Source organism: Pseudopodoces humilis, chromosome 32 (assembly GCF_049639895.1).
Source record: "Pseudopodoces humilis isolate 2021_Gansu_Grassland_sample_001 chromosome 32, ASM4963989v1, whole genome shotgun sequence".
In the NCBI taxonomy this organism is placed as follows: Eukaryota; Metazoa; Chordata; class Aves; order Passeriformes; family Paridae; genus Pseudopodoces; species Pseudopodoces humilis.
The window spans coordinates 277315-299138 of record NC_142231.1 but is presented as its reverse complement, the minus strand read 5'-3'; the positions used below and the strand labels follow the sequence as shown (position 1 = coordinate 299138).

At 46.2% G+C, this 21824-nt stretch overlaps 1 protein-coding gene across 1 annotated transcript; it reads right to left on the bottom strand.

The window, feature by feature from the left end:
* Nucleotides 1-9592: 9592 nt before the first annotated feature.
* HOXC9 (homeobox C9) lies at nucleotides 9593-13302 on the bottom strand. Its single transcript, XM_005533279.3, has 2 exons — nucleotides 12676-13302; nucleotides 9593-10301 (listed from the first exon to the last, which is right to left on the bottom strand). The coding sequence occupies exons 1-2, from the start codon at nucleotides 13196-13198 to the stop codon at nucleotides 10057-10059; spliced, it is 768 nt and encodes a 255-aa protein (XP_005533336.1). The 5' UTR covers nucleotides 13199-13302; the 3' UTR covers nucleotides 9593-10056.
* Nucleotides 13303-21824: the final 8522 nt, after the last annotated feature.

The following is a 21824-nucleotide window of genomic DNA, read 5'->3' as shown; positions in this document are numbered from 1 at the left end:
CTTTTTTCTCCTTTTTTCCCTCTTTTTTCTCCTTTTTCCCCTCTTTTTTCTCCTTTTTCCCCTCTTTTTTCTCCTTTTTCCCCTCTTTTTTCTCCTTTTTCCCCTCTTTTTTCTCCATTTTCCCTTCTTTTTTCTCCTTTTTCCCTCTTTTTTCTCCTTTTTCCTCTCTTTTTTCTCCTTTTTCTCCTCTTTTTTCCCTTTCTTTTCTTCCCTTTTCTCTCTTCTCTTTTTCACTTCTTTTTTCTCCCCTTCTTCTTTTCCCTCCTTTTATCTCTTCTTTTTTTCCCCTCTTTAATTCCTCCTCCCTTTTCCCCCTCCTTTTATTCCTCCTCTTTTTTTTCCTCTTTTCCCCTCATTTTTTCTCTCCTCTTTTTATTCCTCCCCTCTTCTTTTCCCTCCTTTTCTCCTCTTTTTATTTTCCCCCTTTTCCCCCTCTCTTTTCCTCCCCTTTTTCCCTTTTTTCCCCCCAAATCCTCTCCCCGAATTTCACCTTTTTTCCAGGGTGGGGGGGGGGGATTTACCAATTTACGACCCCCCCAAAACAAATAAAAAATACAAAATAAAACCCCTAAAAACCAAAGAAAGCCCCAAAAGGGGAGGGGGCTCATGCAGAGCCCAGATCCCAAATCCCCCCTTTTCCCTCCCCGAGGTGACCCCGGGTAACCTCGGCAGGTAAAACCCAGCCCGGGACCCCCCAAAAACCCCCAAAAACCCCCCCAAAAAAAAACCCCCAAAAACACCCCCAAAAACCCCAAAATCCCCCCCAAAAAACCCAACCCCCCCAAAAAAAAAACCCCAAAATTCCGTTTTTTTGTTGTTGTCATTGTTGGGGGGGTCCCACCTGGAGAGGGGAGGGGGCTCACCCCACATTTCCTCTTTTAATTCCTTTTATTTTGGCCTTTCCCCCCCCTATTTTTCCTCCTTTGTTTTTTGCTTTTCCCCACCTTTTATCCCACCTTATTTTCCCTTTTTTCTCCTTTTTCCCCCCCTTTTCTGTTCCCTTTTATTTTCCTTCCATTTTCCTCTCATTTCCTTCTCCCCCTTCCCCCTTTCCCCCCCTTTTCTTTCCCCTTTCCCCCCTTATTCCCCTTTTCCCCAATTTCATCCTTTTCTCCCCCAATTTTCTCCCCTTTCCCCCCCTTTTCCCCTTCCCCCCCCTCAATTTTCCCATTTTCCCCCTTTTTCTCCCCATTTTCCCCCTTTTCCTCCCCATTTTCCCCCTTTTTCTCCCCCTTTCCCCCTTTTTCTCCCCATTTTCCCCCTTTTTCTCCCCATTTTCCCCCTTTTTCTCCCCATTTTCCCCCTTTTCCTCCCCATTTTCCCCCTTTTTCTCCCCATTTCCCCCTTTTTCTCCCCATTTTCCCCCTTTTTCTCCCCATTTTCCCCCTTTTCCTCCCCATTTTCCCCCTTTTTCTCCCCATTTCCCCCTTTTTCTCCCCATTTTCCCCCTTTTTCTCCCCATTTTTCACGCTGTGGCGCTGCCGCTGGGCAAGGTCGGGATCAACCCAACAAAAGCCCCCTCCCAAAAAAACCCAAAAATATAAATAAATAAAAACAAAAACAAAAACCAAACCGGGAATTTTCCCCTCTGGATCGGCCGCTCCTCGCTGTCCTTGGCAGCGAATAAAGCCAGAAAAAAAAAAAAAAAACCGCGATTTTCACCATTTTATTCCATTTATTCCCATTTTTCACCCCTTCTCTCTCCCCCCCCCCCCCCTCCCCGCTCCTGGAAATCCGCTGGAATTGTCAGGGCTGGAATTCCGAGGTTTTTTTGCTGTAAAAATTCCACTTTGGAGGCAAAGTCCGGCTGCCCTTTGTGCGCGCTGCACAAAAAAAAAAAACCCACCCAGCGCCTTCCCCCCCTTCCCCAGCCCCGTTTTTCCCATTTTCCCCCTTTTCCAGCCCATTCCGGAGTCATTTTTTGGCTCTGACCCCCCGCGACCTTTTCCTTCGGCCGCCTCGTGCGGACCAAACTCATCAAAAACGCCAAAATCGCCCCAAAATCCTCGCGGTTTTTGCTCATTTTGGGGTTTTTTTTGGGTTTTTTTTCCAGGCTTGAGACATTTCCCCAAATTATTTTTGGGGTTTTTTATTATTTTTGGAGTTTTTTTCTTATTTTGGGGGGTTTTTTCTTATTTTTGGGGTTCTTTTCTTATTTTTGGAGTTTTTTTCTTATTTTTGGGGTTTTTTTTTGCTGTCGAGACGCCAAAAACGCCCCAAACCCCCCCCAAATCCCCCCCGAAACCCCAAACCTTTTCCCTGATTTTCTTCCCCTCCCTTAAAAAACCCCAGAAAACCCCAAATTATCCCGGGCAGAGCCCAAATTTCCACAGAGCTTTTCCTGCCCAGCAAAATTCCCATTTTTCGGGGTCATTTCGGGGTGGGATCCCCCCTCAGGATGGTCGTAATTGCCATTTTTAACCATTCCGACCGTTTTTCCCTCATTTTCCCGCACACCCCCCGAGGGCAGGAGCCTCCCCGGCCGCTTGGAGCGGATTTTTCCCGTTTTTCCCGTTTTTATCCCCATTTTTCCCGGCTGGAGAAGGCGCCTGGGGGGGTTCGCGCCAGCAGACAATGAACTCGCTTCCACCCAGCCTCCGAAAATTCACATTTTTATCAACCCAGACGCCTCTTCTGCCACGAAACCGCCCCAAATCCCCCCGATTCCCGCAGAATTCCCCACTTTTCCCCAAATCCCACCTTTTTCCACCCAAAACAGAGCAGCCAAGGCCAGCGGAGGCTCCCGGGGACCGAATTTCCCCTCCCTAATCAATCATTTCTACTTTTAAACCCCCAGTACCGAAAACAAATCGCAATTTTCGCCGTGGGGGGGGGGGGGGAGGAATTTTTGGGGTTTTTTTTTGGTTTTTTTTTCCCAGGGATTTCCCTCAAAAAAAAAAAACCCAAAAAAAATCTGATTTCAGTTTGGGGAGAAACGCCGGGATTTTGGTGCCGGGAGGGGTGAAAGGAGCCCCCCACCCCCTCCAGAATTCCCAACCCCGCCGGGCTCCGCTTTGTTTTTAAGGGAAAATCCCCATTTTTGGGGGGTCGCTCTTTGTCTTTGAGGGGTTTTTTTTTGGGGGGGATTTCTTGGGTTTTGAGGATTTTCTGTTTCCCCCTCTTTCCCCTCCCTTTTTGCCCTGACCTTCACTGGAAAATGTCATTTTCTGCTTCCCCACCCCGGAGCGCGGCTGGAGACGTGAGGAGCGTCAATAAACAGGAGGAAAAGGGGGGGAAAAGGGAAAAATCAGCGCCACGAGCGCTCGGCACCGGCAGCTTTCTCAAAAAAACCCTTTTTTAACCCATTTTTGGGGAAGATTTTTACGCCCTCAGGAGCCGGCGCTGGGAGCGAGGAGAGGGGAGAGGAAGGGGGGAAAAAGAATTTAAAATTAGCGGATTTAAAATTAAAATTAAACTTGAAAATCAAGTTAAACTTAAAATTAAAATTAAAATTAAACTTAAAATTAAACTTAAAATTAAACTTAAAATTATTAAACTTAAAATTATTAAAATTAAAATTATTAAAATTAAAATTAAAGTTAAAATTAAAATTAAAATGCGGATTTATCGAAAAATTTGAAGAACGGTTGGGTTGAAATTTAAAGAAAAAAATTGAAATAATTTTATGTAGGTATAGAGACATAAATATATTTTTAAAAATAGATAAAAAATCGGTTTAAGGGTGGATGAAAGGACCCAAAAAAAGGCGTTTTTGGGGGTTTCTCGGGGCCAGCCCGGGGGTCGCGGGGTCGCTCCGCGGGTGCGGAATTTGGGGGGGGGGAATGGGGTGGGGGAGGGGCCCCTGCGCGAACCCTGGGGCGACAGCGCCACCTCGCGGCCGCGCCCGCGCAGCTCCGCCGGGTTTGGGGGGGATTTGGGGGGTCCTGGGGGGGATTTGGGGAGGATTTTGGGGGGATTTGGGGGGTCCTGGGGAGGCTCCGCGGCCGCGCTGGATCCGCTCCCCCCGGGGAACGATTTTCCTTTAAATCACCATTTTTGGATGTTTTCCCCCCTCCCCCTTTCCCGCTTCCGCCCTTCTTTTATTTTCCCATTTTCTCCCCACTTCCCCTTTCCCCCTTTCCCCCTTTTCCCTCTTTTATCCTTCCCCTCCTCCTTTTCCCCCAATTCACCTTTTTCCCCTCATTTCCCTTTTCCCCTCCATTCTCCCCTTTCCCTCCTATTCCCTTTTTTCCCTTTTTTCTCCTCCAATCCCCCTTTTCTCCCCTTTTTTCCCTATTTTTCCCTTTTTTCCCTTCCAACCCCCCTTTTCTCCCCTATTTTTTTCCTTTTTTTTCCCCTTTTCTCCTCTATTTTTCTCCGGGTTTTTTTTCCCCTCCAGGCCCCCTTTTTTTCCCCTTTTTTACTTCTCCATTTTCCCCCTTTTCCCCCCTTTTTACTCCTCTATTTTCCCCCCTATTTTCCCCCTTTTCTCCCCTTTTTCCCCCCCTTATTTTCCCTTTTCTCCCTTATTCTCCCCTTATTTTTCTCCCTTTTTTCCCCCCTTCAACCCCCCTTTTCTCCCCTATTTCCCCCTTTACTTTCCCCCTTTATTTCCCCTTTTCCCCCCTTTTCTCCCCTTTTATTTCCCCCTCTTCCCCCCCCCATTTTTCCCCCTCCACCTCCAGCTGGAAAATTCCCTTTATTTTTAATTTTTTCCCCTTTTCCCCCCCGTTTTTTTTCCCCCCCGCGGCCCCCAGGGGGGTTCTGCCGCTGGCGGCGCGTAGACAAAACATTCCAAAATTCTCTTTTCAAAGGGCCGAGCGCGCACCTTATTTACCCCATAAAACAATTAAGGCCAGACGTCTAGCCACGGCCGGCCCGGTTTTGTTCCCCCTATTCAGCCGCGCATTGCAGGGACACAAACAGAGCTGTAAAAATCGCATTTTTCTGGGGGCTGCGGAAATGCACCTCTGGCCAGCTGCCGCCTTTTTTTGGGTTTTTTTTTTGGGGTTTTTTTGCGGGTTTTTGGGGGTTTTTTTGGGGTTTTTTTAGGGTTTTTTTGGGGTTTTTTGGGGTTTTTTTTGCTATTTTCTGGGGATTTTTTGCTATTTTCTGGGGTTTTTTTTCTATTTTCTGGGGGTTTTTTTCTATTTTCTGTGGGATTTTTTGCTATTTTCTGGGGGTTTTTTTTTCTATTTTCTGTGGGATTTTTTGCTATTTTCTGGGGGTTTTTTTTCTATTTTCTGTGGGATTTTTTGCTATTTTCTGGGGTTTTTTTCTATTTTCTGGGGTTTTTTTTGCTATTTTCTGGGGGTTTTTTTGCTATTTCCTGTGTTTTTTGCGGTTTAGTGGGGGGATTTTTTAATTTTTTTTTGTTTTCTTTTGGTTTTGGGTTTTTTTTTTTCTATTTTTGGGGAGCTTTTTGGGTTTTTTTGAGGTTTTTTGGGTTTTTTTTCGGTTTTTTTGTTTTGGTTTGTTTGGGGTTGAGTGTCCTTCACAAAGAGGGGGGAAAAAAAGATAAATGAAGTGAGGTGGAATGAAATGAAATAAAATGAAATGAATTAAAATGAAATGAAATAAAATGATATGAAATGAAATAAAGTCAAACAAAATTAAATGGAATTAAATGAAATTAAATGAAATAAAATAAAATAAAATGAAATAAAATGAAATAAAATGAAATAAAATGAAATAAAATGAAATAAAAATAAAATAAAATGAAGCAACACAAAATAAAATAAAAATAAAACAAAAATGAAATAAATCAAAATAATACAAAATAAAATAGAATTAAAATAAAATTAAATACAAAACAAGGCGCCTCCGACCCACCCCAAAACCAGGCCGGAAAATAAGATTTATGTTTATCTTGGTTTTTTTTTTCGGGTGAAAACAAGAAGTCCGGCGCTGCTCGAAACGTTTCGTATTTATCTCTTTTTTCACGGAAAGAATAAATAACTCCAGCCCACCCCAAAACCACCCCAAAACGCTTTGTGTTCATCATTTTTTGACGGAAAAAAAAAAAGAACTCCGGCCCACCTCGAAACGCTTTGAATTTCTCGGTTTTTTACGGGAAAAAAAAATACAACTCCAGCCCACCCCAAAACAGCCCCAAAAACGCCCCAAAACCACCCCGAAAACGCCCCGAAAACGCCCCGAAAACGCCCTAAAACAGACCCAAAACAGCCCCAAAAACGCTTTGTATTTCTCATTATTTTGCGGGAAAATCCCGAATCCAACGCCAGAAAACTCTTTGGATATTTTGAATTTTTTCCCACATTTTCCCCTGGATTTCTCCCCCCTCCGAAATCCCAAAATCTCACCTCGCGCTCTGGGGACAAACGCTGGGATTTTTTTTTTAAATTCTCAACTTTTTTTTTAAATTTTGCGTTTTTCCCTCTCCCGGTTTGCGGGGCCCGGGAGAATCGCGATTCCCGCGGCTTTTTCCCGGGAATATCCCGACATCACACAAAGGATGGAGCAGGACGCGCCATATGGCAGCGGAGAAAGGGGAAAAAAAAAAACCCCAAATCGCCGCTTTTTGGTGCAGCCGGGGAGCCCCGAACGCCGCAAATTCAAGATTTTATTATTTTTATTAATATTATTATTATTATTAATATTATTGTTATTATTTATTCCCTCCCCCCCCCGCGTCGAGCCAGCTGCGGGTTTGGGGTCGGGTTGTGGGGGTTTTTTTGAGGGGGTTCGGGGTTTTTATTTGGGTTTTTGGGGAGATTTGAGGGGGTTTTGGGGGGGTTTTGTTTGGGGGGGTTTGTGTTTTTTGGGGTTTTTTTGGGGGGGTTTATTGGTGTTTTTTTATGGGGGTTTTTGGGGTTTTTTAACGCGGGTTTTGTGGTGGTTTTTGGGGGGGGTTGGGAGGTGTTTTGGGGTTTTTTGGGGCTGTTTTGAGGGTGTTTTGGGGGTTTTTTGGGGGGTTTCTTGGGGTTATTTTGGGGGTGTTTTGAGGGTTTTTTGGGGGTGTTTTGGGGGTGTTTGGGGGTGTTTTGGGGGTGTTTGGGGGTGTTTTTGGGGGTGTTTGGGGGTTTTTTGGGGAGCAGAAATGCAGAGCCCGGGGGGGTGTTGGGGGCGGGGGTCGCGGGGACGCGCTCGGGGGTCGCGGGGACGCGCTCGGGGGTCGCGCTCGGGCCTTGCCCGTGACCAAGAGCGCGACCCCACAGAAGGGAAAAGCCCCGGAGAGACAAAGGGACCCTAAAAGTGACCGGGGGGGGCGGGGAGGGGACAGGAGGGGACAGGAGGGGACAGGAGGGGACAGGAGGGGACAGGAGGGGACAGGGACCGGGAAATGGGGACAAAGATCGGGATGGGGATGGGGAAAACGGGGACAGGGACGGGGAAAATGGGGACAAAGGAAATGGGGACAAAGATCGGGGTGGGGACAGGAGGGGACAGGGATGGAAATGGGGATGGGGACAGGGAAAACGGGGACAGGGATCGGGATGGGGACAAAGGAAAGGGGGACAGGGATTGGGATGGGGACAGGGGACAAAAATTGGGATGGGGACAGGGATGGAAATGGGAATAGGGAGAGGGAAAACGGGGACAAAGATCGGGATGGGGACAGGAGGGGACAAAGGAAATGGGGACAGGGATGGGGACGAGGACAAAGACCGGGATGGGGACAGGGATGGGGACCGGGACAAAAATTGGGATGAGGACAGGAGGGGACAGAGGAAATGGGAACAAAGGCTGGGATGGGGACAGGAGGGGACAAGGACAGGGATGGGGACAGGGATGGGATTGGGAACAGAGCCGGGAATGGGATCGGGGCCGGGCCGAGCTCCCCGCGGGTCGCGGCCTTTGCAGGAGCCGCTCCTGCCCCTCATTTCCCCTTTTAATTAATTAATGAGATTAATTAATGACGCTAAAACGGGCGGGGAGGGCGGCGGTTTTATTCTTTATTCCGGGCGGAGGACGGAAAAAATATTAACAATAACCATCGCAATTTTGTAAAAATAAAAATCGCCTTTTGGTAGGAGCTCCCCCCTCCCCCGACCTATTTATTTTTTCTCCTGATTTTATTTATTTTTTCGGCCATAAATCTCCCGCTAGGCTTAAAAAAAAAATTAAAAAAAATTAAAAATAATATTTTCCACCCCGAGAGTTTCAGGGATGGCTCACGAGGGGATTTTTGTGGTGTTTTTTCCTCCTCTGGCGCAAAATTGGGACGGAAAAATGAGATTTTTGCGCCTCTCCTGTCCCCCCCGTCGGTGCCAAAACCCCGGGAAAAGGGAAAATCAAAAGAAAAACCCCCAAAAAAAACCCCGATATCAGAAGCAGAGAAATACTAGAGAGCGATGTTTTATCGGATCAGCAGGAATAATCGCTTCCAGATTTATTTTTTTGGGAATCAGGGGAGGGATTTGGGGGAAAAGCGGGACGAGGGCGACGAGCGCGTCCCGCCCGCGCGGTCTGGTCCTGATTAGCGCCATCCCGACCCTTTTTAATTAAAGAAAGGCACCTCCAAAAGGGATTTTTCTGATTAAACAGCGCTCGCTGCTCCTTTTCCCTGCATTTTCCTGCCTTTTCCTGCCTTTTCCTGCCTTTTCCTGTTTTTTTTTCTGATTTTTCCTGGTTTTTCCTGATTTTTCCTCATTTTTCCTGCCTCTCTCCGCATCCCGGGAAGGGAGGAAGGCTCGCGGATTTTCCTCCCCCGGAATTTTCACCTTTCCGCGGCCTCCCCCAAAATTTTTGGGTTTTATTTTTAAATTATTTCCCCCTCCCGGCGCAAAAACCCCCAAAACCAGGAGGGGAGCTCGCGGCTCCGCTGCGTTTTTTTGGCTTTTCCGCCCCAAAAATTTGCGATTTCTCCTTTTTTCCCTCCCCCTCCTCTCCTCGCAGGCACGCCGGGCATTTAATTTGATTTTTTAATTAATTTTCCCCCTTTCATTTCCAGCTCGGGATCAGCGGCCGCCGCTTCCAAAGCTCCTCCATTCATTCCCAGTTTTTTTTTTTCCCTTTTTCCCTGTTTTTTTTTTTCCCCCCCAGCACATCCTCCGCCGGCCCGCGGCCATAAATTAGCGCAATTAATTATCGCGATCTCGCAATTGATGGCGCGCGGATCCCTTACCTCAGCGCTTTTTTTTTTTTTTTTTAATTTTTTTTTTTTTTACCGCAGCGTTCGGGGCACTGAAAATGCACCGGGAAAAAAAAATTAATAATAAAAAATTAAATAAATTATATATTATATATATATAAAAAAAAAACCTCTCGGGGATGCTCGGGCCGAGCCCCGGGGCTGCTTTTAAAGAAAAAAAACACCTCCAAGGCCGGTTTTTTTTTGCTTTTTTTGCCGTTTTTTTGTCGGTTTCGGGTGGGATTTTGGGTTTTTTTTTTTAAAATGAATATTTACAGAGAGCTGCTCTACAATAGGCGACAGAACAAATATTACAGAACGGGTCTGAGACGAGGATAAAATACACAAAATCGGTACAGCAGAAACGTTCAACACCGTGACAACATCAGCATCGGGAGCCACCATTCCCTCCAGTCCTTTTTTTTTCCCCTTTTCCCCTCATTTTTTCCTTTTTCCCCCCGCTTTTTTTTGTAATTCTTTTTTTGGTTTTTTGTACAAAATATTCCCTCGCGGGATTCCTTCCCTCCCCACCCCCCCCAAAAAAAAACCCCAAAAATTCGGTAAAAAGAAAAAAAAAAATTCAAAATACTGGATTCAGCTTTAATTTAGGAAATAAAATATAATAATAATAAAAAACATCAAAATAAAAATTCAAGTACTTCTCGTGCCGCTTTTGCGAGGCGGAAGAAAGGAAGAGAAAACCGAACCCCCCCGGGCATCTTTTATTATTTTTTTCCTTTTTTTTTTGCTCTCTTTTTGCCGTTTTTAGCCTCATTTTAGAAAAGCCTCGAGCCCCCAAACCTCTACCGCTAAACATTCATCCAAGTCAGAAACATTTCACCCCTTTTTATTATTATTATTATTATTAATTATTATTATTTTCCTCTTTTTTTCCCCTTCTTTTTTTCCGCTTTTTGTTTTTTTTTTTGTTTTGTTTTCCCTTCTGCTTTTTTATTTATTTTTTTTTTCCTCTCTTCCAAACTCTCTCTTTTTTTTTTCTTTTTTTTTTTTTTATTAAATTATTATTGCTGCTCCTTATCGCTTTTCTCTTTATTCATTTTCTTCATTTTCATTCGCCTGTTCTGAAACCAGATTTTGACCTGGCGTTCCGTGAGGTTCAGCACCCGCGCCACTTCGTACCTCCGGTCCCGCGTGAGGTACATATTGAATAAAAACTCTTTTTCCAGTTCCAGGGTCTGATATTTTGTGTAAGGGCAGCGTTTCTTCCTCGTGGAGCGCGCGTGAATCCAATTTGCCACGGGGTTGTCTGAGAAAGAAGATTTTTTTATATATATATATATATATAGATATATCTATAATTTAAAAAAAAAAATAAAATTAATTTTGGGGGGGGGAATATTTTGTAATTTTTTTCTTATTTTTAATGTTTTTTTTTTTTGAGAGGGGGAAAAAATCAATGTACAAAATCGGGCGCTTTTTTCATATTTTTTTTTTAAAAAAAAATTTTTATTAATTTTTCCCTCCCCCCCCTCCACGCCCTAAAGCCAGAACCTGTTTAATTAGCAGCTCTTACCTAAATATTTTAAGTGACCTTCACAAGGGTTTAATCTGTTTATTTTGGAGGGGGTCACTTCCTTTTTCTCTTTTCGCTGCCGTTCTCACGTTTTAAAAAATAACCAAAAAAAAATATATATATATATAAAAAAATAAAAACCCAAACAAACATAAAAAAATAAACTTTCGGTAAAAAAAATAAATAAAAAAAAATAAATATATATATATAAAAATAATGAAAAAATCGAAATGAAAGCGGCGCGCTGGGTTTAAAATAATAATAATAATAATAACAATAATAATAATAATAATGATCCACATGGCGGCTGCTGCTGCTGCTGCTGGCGGTAATCGAGGAACGCAGTCATAAAAAGTCAAAATTCCCACCATTTCATAGGCCCATAAACTCTTTTTACAACCTCAGCTCGCCAAGACTTTCCCCAGAAGCTCTCCCGGACCTGCAAAGCCGCCTTGGCTTTTTTTAATATCTCCGGGATGACACGCGGGGAGCCGCAAAAATCCCATTTTTTGGGGTTTTTGGGGGGTTTTTTTTAGGGTTTTTTTAAGGTTTTTTTAATGGGTTTTTCTGGGGTTTTAAGCTTTTTTCGGGTTTTTTTGGGGTTTTTTTAGGAGGGATTTTCACACCGCGGCTTTTCCCCCCAACCCCGGGAGGTTTTTGGGGTGCTTTTGGCAGCTCGGGGGGGTTTCGCACCCCAAATTTCCTCTCGCGGGTTGGCAGCGGCCCGGCGGGCACGGCCACGGGGGAGCGGGGGCTGCCGGCCCCAAATCCCCCCGAAACGACCCCAAAACCACCCCAAATCTCTCCGAAACTGCCCCAAATCCCCCAAAACGGCCCCAAATCGCCCCAAAACGACCCCAAATCCCTCCAGAATCGGCCCCAAATCTCTCCGAAACTGCCCCAAATCGCCCCAAATCGCCCAGAATCGGCCCCAAATTCCCTCGAATCGGCCCCAAATCGTCCCAAATTCCCCCGAATCGGCCCCAAAAGCGGGCCCGGGGCCCCCGGAGGTTTTTGGGTTCATTTGGGGCCGTTCCGGCTCCTCCGAGCCGCTCCCTGCCCCGGCCCGCTTCGGGCTCCGCTCCCTCCCAGCTGCGCTTTTTTGGGGCTTTTTTGGGGCTTTTTGGGGCTTTTTTGGGGCTGTTTTAAAGTTCCCCCCTCAGCTGCTCTAAAATCCCGATTTTTGTCCCCATTCCCGCTGCCCCCTCCCACCTTTCCCCTCATTCCCACGTGGAGCAGGAATTCGGATTTTTCGGGAATTTATCGGGTGTGGGGGGGAGGAAAAGAATAATTTGGGAACAACCGGAGTTTTTATTGATTTTTCCAGGGGATAAAGGAGCGCCCCTGAGATGTTCCCTTCCCCTGGAAAAACAATAATAATTGTAATAATTAATAATAATAATAAAACCACCCAAAATCCACCCCCACATCCTGACGCTGGCTGCCAGGCGGCCCCGAACTCTTCCTTGTTCCTGGAAAGTGGGAATTTTTTGGGAGCCAAAGAGGTTTTTTTTGGTTGGTTTTTTTTTTCTCTCGCCCTGGCGCGCATGCACGCTCTTCCCCTGGAATTATTTATTATTGTTATTATTTATTAATTATTATTATTATTATTATTGTTGTTGTTGTTATTATTATTATTGGTTTAATTCCCGGCGGAAAGGGGGGGATCAGAGCAGCCCCCTGAGTGGAATAAAAAATGTTATTTAAAAAAAATAAAAATAAAGCAAAAAAGGGAAAAAAAAAAAAAAACCAAAGAATAAAAGGTGGATTTAAAAAGGAAACAAAAACACCAAAAAAACCACAGAAAAACCTTAAAAAACACCAAAAATTAAGGGAAAAAAAAAAAAAAGAAATCAAAGAGCCTGAAAGAAAGTGGGCTCGCCGAAAAACCCCCAGAACCTTCCTGCTCCTCTGGAGTTTCCGACTCGCCGAAAACCCCCAGAACCTTCCTGCGCCTCTGGAGTTTTAGGGTCGCGCTCCATCCCTCTCTCTCTCTCTCTCTCTCTCTCTCTCTCTCTCTCTCCCTAAGGTAATTCCATTTTATTGAGTGGGGTCCTGGAAGCCGTAATGCCTTCCGCGGTCGTAAACAAGAATGACTCGGACTTACTGGGGTCTAATTCGTGCTTTTCTTCTTTGTGTTTGCCGGCGGCGACGGCCTCGCACTCGGGGGAGGACGCGATGCTCAGCGCCGCCCGCTCCCGCAGCTCCCCGGGAGCCGCGTACACCAAATCCGCGTAGCCGCGCCCGTCCCCGCACTCGGCGCGGCCCCGCGGCCCCAGATCCGCCTTGAGGCCGAAGGGCCGAGCCCCGAAGGCCGGGAAGGAGACGGCCCCGGCCAGCGGCTCCAGCCAGGTCCGCACGTACCTGGGCTCGGCCGCCTGCGGCGCGTAGGGGCCGGCGGGGTGCGGGTGGGGGTAGCCCACCGGGGGCTGCGAGGGCACGGGCGCCCACGAGGTGGTGAAAACGGCGGGTTTGGGGGCGAAACTGCACGAGGGGAAGTCGGAGCAGTCGGGGACGAGTCCGGCGGGGCGAGCGGCGCCGGGGCCGAAGCGCGGGGCCAGCAGCTCCTCGTTGTCGGGGCCGATCAGCGAGTCCACGTAGTAGTTGCTGATGGGGCCCGAAGCCGACATGGTTCGCTCGCCCCCTCTTTTACATTCATGGGATTATTGTATGAAGTGTATGTGTACTTTTTATCTGCTCATAGAACAATCAGGGCAGGTAATTATTTTTTCAGCCGTTCCCCCCGCGCCATTGGCTGCCCGTCCTCACGTGATTGTATTTACCCAAAAATATCGCCCGGATCAATCCGCAGGGCTTTTTTTTTTTTTTTTCCTTTTTTTTTCCTTTTTTTTTTTTTTCCCTCTCTCCCCTCCTCTCCCATCCCTTTTTTTTTTTTTTCTTCCTTTTTTTTTTTTCCTTCTTTTTTTTTGCCTTAATTTTTTCCGCTTTATTTTCCCCCTTAATTTTCCCCCTTAATTTTATTTTTCCCTTTATTTTTCCCCTTAATTTTCCCCCTTTCTTTTCCTTTTCATTTTTCCCTTTTCATTTTTCCCCTTAATCTTTCCCCTTAATGTTTCCCCTTAATGTTTTTCCTTTATTTTCCCCTTTATTTTTCCCCTTTTTTTTCCCCTTTTCATTTTTCCCCTTAATCTTTTCCCTTAATGTTTTCCCCTTAATTTTTCCCCTTAAATTTCCCCTTTTTTTTTTCCCTTTAATTTATCTTTCCCCCTTATTTTTTTTTCTTTAAATTTCACCTTAATTTGTTTCTTTTTTTTTTTTTTTTTTTTTTCCCGGTAATTTAATAACGCCAGCCGCGGCTTTCCCTTAAAAAAAAATAAATAAAATAAATAAAAAAATAATGAATAAAAAAAAAGGCGGCTGGATGGGAACGGGGGCGGGGATGGGGAGGAGGAGGAGGAGGAGGGAAGGAGGAGGAGGAGGAGGGAAGGAGGAGGAGGAGGAGGATGCTCCGGGCCGGGGAGGGGGGAGATTCTCCCCGAGGCTGCGAGCGAGAGGCCGGGGAAGGTGGAAGGTGACGGTGGAAGGTGGCCCGGGAACTATTTCTCCACGCAATTCATCTCTGTCCTCTCTTCCCCCGGCAGAATTAAAGCGAATTTCGGGATTTCGGGAGTTTTCAGGAGGTGGGACCCCCGCCCGCAGCCGCGGAGGGGAGCGGAGAGGGGGGGACAGGAGCTGGGAGAGGAAAATGGGGGGAAAAATCCGCTTTTTGTCGCCTTTTGGCAGCGCCGCGTCCTCGCCGGGGCCGCTCCGGGGATCCTGCTCCGAGCAAGGAGCCAGAAAATAAAATTATGGATCATTCCGGGCGGCTTTCTTTAAAAAAAAAAAAAAATCAACAAAAAAAAACAGGAGAGGGGATAAAATAATAATAATAATAATAATCAATAATAACCCCCCTGCTCCGCCCCACCTCCCTTTTATTTTTAAAAAAAAAAGAAATAAAAAATAAATAAAAATTAAAAATATAAAAAGGGAAAGCTGAGCGCTCTCCCGGCAGAGGCTGCGGCGCTGGGCGAGGAGGAGCCGGGGATGTTTTTTATGTCCTTCAATAAAATTTTTACGAGGATCATTTGATTGTTCATAAATGTGTCGTTCATTAAATAAAAGCGCAGGACGGAGTTTGCAGCTCTGGGGGGGGAACGGAGGAAGCAGCAACGCGTGATGGGCACATCAGGTTTCTATTTCTATTTATTTCTATTTATTTCTATTTATTTCTATTTATTTCTATTTATTTCTATTTATTTCTGTTTATTTCTATTTATTTCTATTTCTATTTATTTCTAATTTTGCCTTTTTCCATTTTTTTCCCCCTATTTTTTTTGAAAAAAAAATTTTTAATTAATTTTTTTTGGTGACGCCCGGAAACTTTTTGGTTTTTGGGTTTTTTTTTTTTTAATTTTTTATTTTTTTGCGGCAGAGCGAGCGGAGGAGTTGGGAGCGTTGAAAAAAAATCCCCGGCTGCGTTTTGAGGGAATAACCTTGGTTTTGTAAGGAAAGACAGGTAGGTGAGGAGCTCCCGCCCAGCGCAGCCTCCAAAAAAAGGAACTCGGGGCGGGATTTTTTGGAAGAAAAAAAATTAAATAAAATTAAATCTTCTTTTTTTTTTAAAAAAAAAAAAATCTCTCAGCATTTTTTTAAAGACAGGACCCTACTAAAAAAATTAAAAATAAGGGAAAAAAGAGGATTTTCTGCGTTCTCCAACCCCCTCGGGGCTGGGAGGGAAATGGGGAAATTTGGGGTGGAGAGGGAAAAGTGCGGAGCGAGGGGGGGTCCCCAATGTCCCAAAACCCCGCGATTTCCCCTCATTTCCACCCCCGGAGCAGCGGGAGAGGAAAATGCAGGGAAGGATCCAGGAGGGGATGGGGGAAAAGAGCCCAAAACCAGCGGAACCGGCAGGAAAATCCCCCCCGAACCCTCCCCAAACCCCCCCAGCGCAAACCCCGCGGAAAACCCCAAATAAATAAAAATATTAAAAAAAAAAATGAAGGAAGGGATGTCCCGGAGCCGCTGGGAAAAACGGGAATTTCAGCGGAAATCGGGAATTTCTGCGGGGAAACTCCGGATTTTTCCCCCCTCCCCAAAAAAAATCCTTCTCCTCCCCGCCAGAATTTCTCCCTCGCTGCGTTTTGAGGCTCCTGCGAGTCCCTAAAAAGCGGAATTTTCCAGAGGCTCTCCCGGTCCCTCCTTGGCCTTTCCCGATTTTTCCGTTAATCCCCGGCCTCCTCTGGATGGCGGTTTTTGTGTTGGCCGGGGGGGTAAAAATAAAAATAAAAACAAAAATAAAAACAAAAACAAAGATAAAAATAAAAATAAAAATAAAAACAACAATAAAAATAAAAACAAAAACAAAAATAAAATAACAATAAAAATAACAATAACAATAAAAATAAAAATAAAAATAAAAATAAAAATAAAAATAAAAATAAAAATAAAAATAAAATAACAATAAAAATAAAAATAAAAAACAAAAATAAAAACAAAAGTAAAAACAAAAATAAAAAGAAAATAAAAATAAATAGAAACAAAAAATAGAAACAAAACCAAAAATATAAACAAAAATTTAAAAAAAATAAAAATAATAAAAAATAAAAATAAAAATAAATAAACCCATCCCCGCTATCCTTTCATTTATCCCGGTTTTCCAAACGCTTCCCGGCGCGGAGGAAATGGGATGGGGGGAGGAGGAGGAGGGATGAAACCCGGCCGGGTTTTCCCGTTTTTAGGGGAATATTTTGGGGAGGAATCCTCACAAAAGCGGCCGGGAACGGGGCGAGAGGGGCGGGAGGAGGAGGAGGGAGCGAACCCCGAGCGGGGCTGAGGGAGCAGCGGGATTTTCCAGCGGGGGGGGGGATGGAAAAAATCCGGGAATTCTGCCGGGAAAGCCCCGAGGGAGGAGCGGGAGCGGCGCGAGGAGCCCGGGCTGGGATCGGGGAGGTCACGGGAAGGAGCCGGTGTCACACAAAGGCGCCGATTCCTTGGATTTCCACGTGGAAAAACCGGGATTTATCCACCCCCTCCCTCATCGAGTGGGGAAGGGATTTCATTTTCCTTCATTTTGATTTTTTTTTTTTAATTAAAATCTCGCTCAGGGGAGCGCGGGGACGCCGAGGATGGGGCGGCACAAAGCGGCTTCACCTTAAAGCGAGTTAAAATCCTCCCCTCGGAGGCTGCGCTCGCCGGTCTGGGGCTAAAAACCGGGATTTTGGGCTCCGAAGCAGCGGCTTGGGGATAAAAAGCGGCTTTGGGGTTAAAAACGAGGCTGGGGGAGCGTTTCCATCCCCAAACGCCGCAGCGCCATGGGGGAACCCCGCAAAATTCCCCGCGGTGGGAATTGCCCCCCTCCCCACCCGATAAAATCCCAATAAAATCCCAATAAAATCCTTATAAAATTCCAGGAAACCCCGCAAAATCCGAATAAAATTCCTATAAAATTTGGAGGCGAAAACGCTGCGGTGGGAGGGGGCGAAGTTTGAATTGAAATAATTTCTGGGGGGGGGGGGGGAAAGCCTGGGAGGGAGCAGCGAGCGCCGGGAATTCGGGAATTTTCCCTTTTCCCGGCTGGAATTCCGGGATCCCGCCGCTCCCGGGGTGATTTTTTTGGGGATGGGGGAGGATTTCTGGGAATGGAGGGTGAAAGTGGCGGATCCCGGATCCTTCCCTCCTGGAATCCGAGGGAAAAAGGAAAACTCCGGCAGCGCCGGGCGAGCTGAGCCCGCGGGTTTGGAGATTTATTATTTCCTGGCGGAGATAAGGGGGAGGAAAAAAAACATAAATTCGAATATAAAATAATAACAGTAAATAATAAAAAATAATAATAAAAATAAAAATAAATAGGAAGGAGGGGGGAGACGCGGTTAAATAAAAACTCAGCCTTTGTCTGAGCCTTTCTCGGCCACTTCTGGCACCTTTTTGGAGCTCAAATTCTGCCCTTGGTGCCTCAAAAATGCTCCCGAGCCGGGCTCGTCCCCCTCGCTCCCAAATCTTTCTCTTTTGCTCCCAGAAATTCCGCCCTGATGGGGAGGAACGGGGGCGAAAAAATAACGCGAAGGGGAAAAAAAATAAATTTAAAACAAAAAGGAAAAAATATAAATGAAACAAAAGGAAGGGGGAAAAGGGCAGGAGAGGAAGGACAGGGAAATGAGAGGAATAAACCCGCTCGTGCTCAGGCTGACGCTGCTTTTGGGGGGATTTTTTGGGTTTTTTTTTACTTGTTTTGGGGATTTTTTTGTTGCCGGTTTTTGGGGTTTTTTTTGCGGGAAGCGGCGGCCGGGAGGAGCCGCCCGGGATTTGGGGAATTTTGGGGGGTTTCGCCTTTTCCCCGAGCAGCTCCAGACCCCGAGCGGGGTCCCCAAAACCCCCCGGGACCCCCGAGGTGCCCCGGGGGAAGGGGGAGCAGCGCGGGGGGGGGGGCAAAATTCCCCAATCCCGAACTCCCAAATCTCCGCGGCGCCGTTCAATTCCCACAGTCAAGGTCGGATTTTCCCCGAAATTCGGATTTTGGCTCCTCCGGCCCCAGCGGAGCCGCTCGGGGAGGGCGAATCTGCCCGGAGGAGCCCCCGGGCCGCTTTTCCAACCTTCATCCCGAATAAAATTCCCTTTTCCTGCCGCTCTTTGTGTCCCTTTTTTCCTCTCCTCTCCTCCTGCCCAAGTTCTCGCTCGCTCCCTTTTGTTCCTCCTTCTCCCTTCCTTTCCTTACAGAAAAACCCAAAAAAGGGGGAAATCTCCCAAAACGGAGCCAGAGGCTGCGGAACATTTCCCGGTGATCCCGATTATCCCGGGATCGCCTCTCGGAGTGAAGAAATGCGGGCTTTGGGATAAAAATAAATCTGAATTTCAGCCCGTCCGCGGATCTCTCTCTGCCTTTCCCCTCCGAAACCCTTCGGGAAAAAAACAAACCAAAACAACAACAAAACAACAAAAAAAAATCGGGATTTATCCCACGGAACCCGGGGCGGGATTTCCCGGCTGGAAAACGAGGCGGGAGCAGCGCGGAGGTACCGAAATTCCGCATTTTTTTTAATTGTTTTTTTTTTTTTTATTTTTCCGCCGGGGGAAATTCCGCTGCGGGAGTTTTTTACCTGCTCGGCCGCTTCTCCCCCCGCTCGCGTTCCCCCCCTCGGGTGTGAATTCCTCCAGCGCCGCAGCTCCGCGGCCGCGCAATAAATTCCGAGCCGCAATTAAAGCTCCCAACCTTTTCTTTAAGCGCGTTCTGCTTTTTTTCCCCCCCCCAAAATAAAAACCGCAAAAAAAAAATTTCAGTTCTCCGCCAGCCTCCCTAAGCGGAAAAATCCGAATTTTTCTCCCCATTTTCGCCGGGAGGGTTTGAATTTCTATTTTTTATTATTTAAATAGAATTTATTCAAATGCGGCGCGCGCGGCGGGTCGGGAGGAGGAAAAGGGAGGGGACGGCGAGGCGGGGGGAGAAAAAAAATATAAATAAAAATTAAAAAAAAAAATAATAATAAAATAAAACCTCAAACCCCGCCAACCCCAAGGACAAAACACAAGGGAATTAAATAAAAAAAAAGGCAAATAAACGAAAAGATGAGCGGGGAACAAGCCTGAACCCAGAGAGGCGAGGCCAACAGCGCCTGGAGAAACATTTTTGCGTCCTTTCCGCCGCCGCGTTTATTCATTTATTAGCTGGGAGGCAGACAGGCTGTAATTAGCATAGATAATCAGCACGGGCGCGAGTTGTGTCTGCGCCACCGCATTGTCTGCGCCCCCCGGGCCCGGAGCTGTCGGGGCAGCACCCGCTGCCCTCGGAGGACACAAAACAACCCCAAAACGGCCCCAAAATAACCCCAAACAGCTCCAAAATAACCCCAAAAAGCTCCAAAATAACCCCGAGCAGCCCCAAACAGCTCCAAAATAACCCCAAAAAGCTCCAAAATAACCCCGAGCAGCCCCAAACAGCTCCAAAATAACCCCAGAAAGCTCCAAAATAACCCCGAACAGCCCCGAACCGCCGCAAACAGCCTCAAAATACCCCCAAAAAGCCTCAAAATAACCCCAAAACAGCTCCAAACAGCCCCAAAATAATCCCAAACAGCTCCGAACCGCCCCAAACAGCCCCAAAATAACCCCCAAAAGCCTCAAAATAACCCCAAAGAGCCGCGCCGGGTCCCAGCTCCGGCCTCTGCTCCCGCGCCCCCCAAAATCAGCCCCACCCCTGTTGGGATTCCATTTTTTGGGGTGATTTTTTAGGGATTTGTCGCATCCCGAGCGGGTCCCTCCTCCCTGGGCCATTCCTGCGCTTTTCCCACCGCTCCCGGCGTTTTCCAGCCCCTTTTCCAGCTTTTTTTCCCTCTTTTCCTCCTCTCTCCTCAAAGACCTTGAGGGTTTTTTCCCCCCCAGGGAGGAGCCGGGACCGATCCAATCCCCAAAACCAAATCCCAGCTCCCCAAAATTCCACAGAATTCCCGGCGGGATCTCCCCGCCTCTTCCCGGCTGCTTTTTCCCGTGGTTCGGGCTCGCTTTTTTGGTGTTTTTGATGTTTTTTTCCCCTCCTCTCAATCCCAGAAAGGAGAAAATCCAGCCCAGGGCGCTGCTCGCCCACACAGGAACCTCCAGGATTTTGGGATTCCACCTGCTGGGAGCGGAGCGTTCCAGGAAAAAAAAAAAAACCCTCCAGGAAATAAAAACAAAACCCAAACTGGAGATATCGCCGGTTTTTCACCCCGGGAAAGCGGAATAAAGGCGGAGGACGGAGCCAAAATTAAAGCAAAAATAGGAAATAAAACGCGCGGAGGCAGCGTGGGGTCCCTGCGAGCGCTCCCGCTTTTCCATAAAATATCCCAGGAAAATCGCGGAGCCATAAATCCCCCCCCCGCCGCTCTAATTTCATAATTAAAAACCAGTGGGGGAGATTTAAACTTTTTTTTATGGCGTTTCTGGGGTTGGGGTGATTGAGCGTATTTTAAATTCAACTCCTTTATTTTTTTTTTAATTATTATTATTATTATTATTATTTGGGGATTTTTTTTTTTAAATTTTTATTTTTTTATTTTATTCCTCTCTCCATGGGTGGCTCGGAAATAAAAATCAATCTTAATATGCGGAGAATAGAAATTGGTTTGTCTGCTTCACGCTGCTGGAAAGGAGGAACAAAAAAAAGGGGGAGAAATCTGCAGATTGTTAATCCCGAGAAGGCGAAACTCATCATAAATGTAATGAATCCTTTAAATCATTCAATTATCACAGCACTAATATCAAATAATTATGGTTAAACCTACCAGTAATCAACATTGTCCCTGTTGAAATATTAATTTAAAGCAGCGCGGGGTCGTTTTTTTCCTCTTCTTCTCCTTTTTTTTCTCCTTTTTTTTTCCTTTTTCCGCTTCTTTCGCCCTTTGAGCGACTTTTAAATCCAGTTTTTTTGCCCCCAAAGTGATGAAAATCCCCCCAAAAACAGCAAAATCAGCGACATTCCCCGCGCTTCAAACCGAGCATTTTTAACACCAAACAGAGCATAAAAAGCAGATTTTCAATCATTCATTCATTTTATTCTCCTTTGGGTCACATCCCCCAGCCCCCGTTTGGGGAGAAAATCGCGATTTTTGCAATCGAAATCAATTCCTGCCGCAGCAGCCGCAAATCGGCCAAAATCGGGGCAAAACCCCCCAAAATCACAGCACCAAAAATCACAATTCCTGCCGAGCCTCGAGCTGCCCGCAGCCAAAATCCCAAATATTCCCAGTTTTGGGCTCAATTCCAGCCCGCTCCTGCCAACCTCAGCCCGATTTTTGGGAATCTCCAAATCCACCGCAAGCAGCAGCAAAACTTCCCCAAATTCCCGATTTTCCGCCCCAAAATTCACTCGGCGCTTTCCCGATCCCTCTTCCCCCGCCATTTTCGCTTCTTTTCGCTCCTCAATTTTCCCTTTTTCCCCCTTTTTTTGGGGGGCATTCAAAGCTGGCGCAACTCCCCCAAATTTCCCAGCGCGTTTTTAGGGGGAAAAAGGGGTAAAATCCCAATTTTTTTCCCCCCCTCTGCTCGTGCAATATGTTCAAATTTCCAGGTTTCCTCCAGCCCAAATTCCCGGGTTTTTTTTCGTGTTTTTATCCCAGAGGAATTCCCAATTCGACTGGAAATCCGGATTAAATTGTGAAAAATAAATATAAATTATTTAAAATTTAATCCCTGGCTGGAGACAGCGGCGGCAGGAGGAGCTGAAAGCCCCCAAAATCTGCTTTTTTTCCCCCCTTTTTTCACCTCCCCGAAACGCTGCGAGGTTTT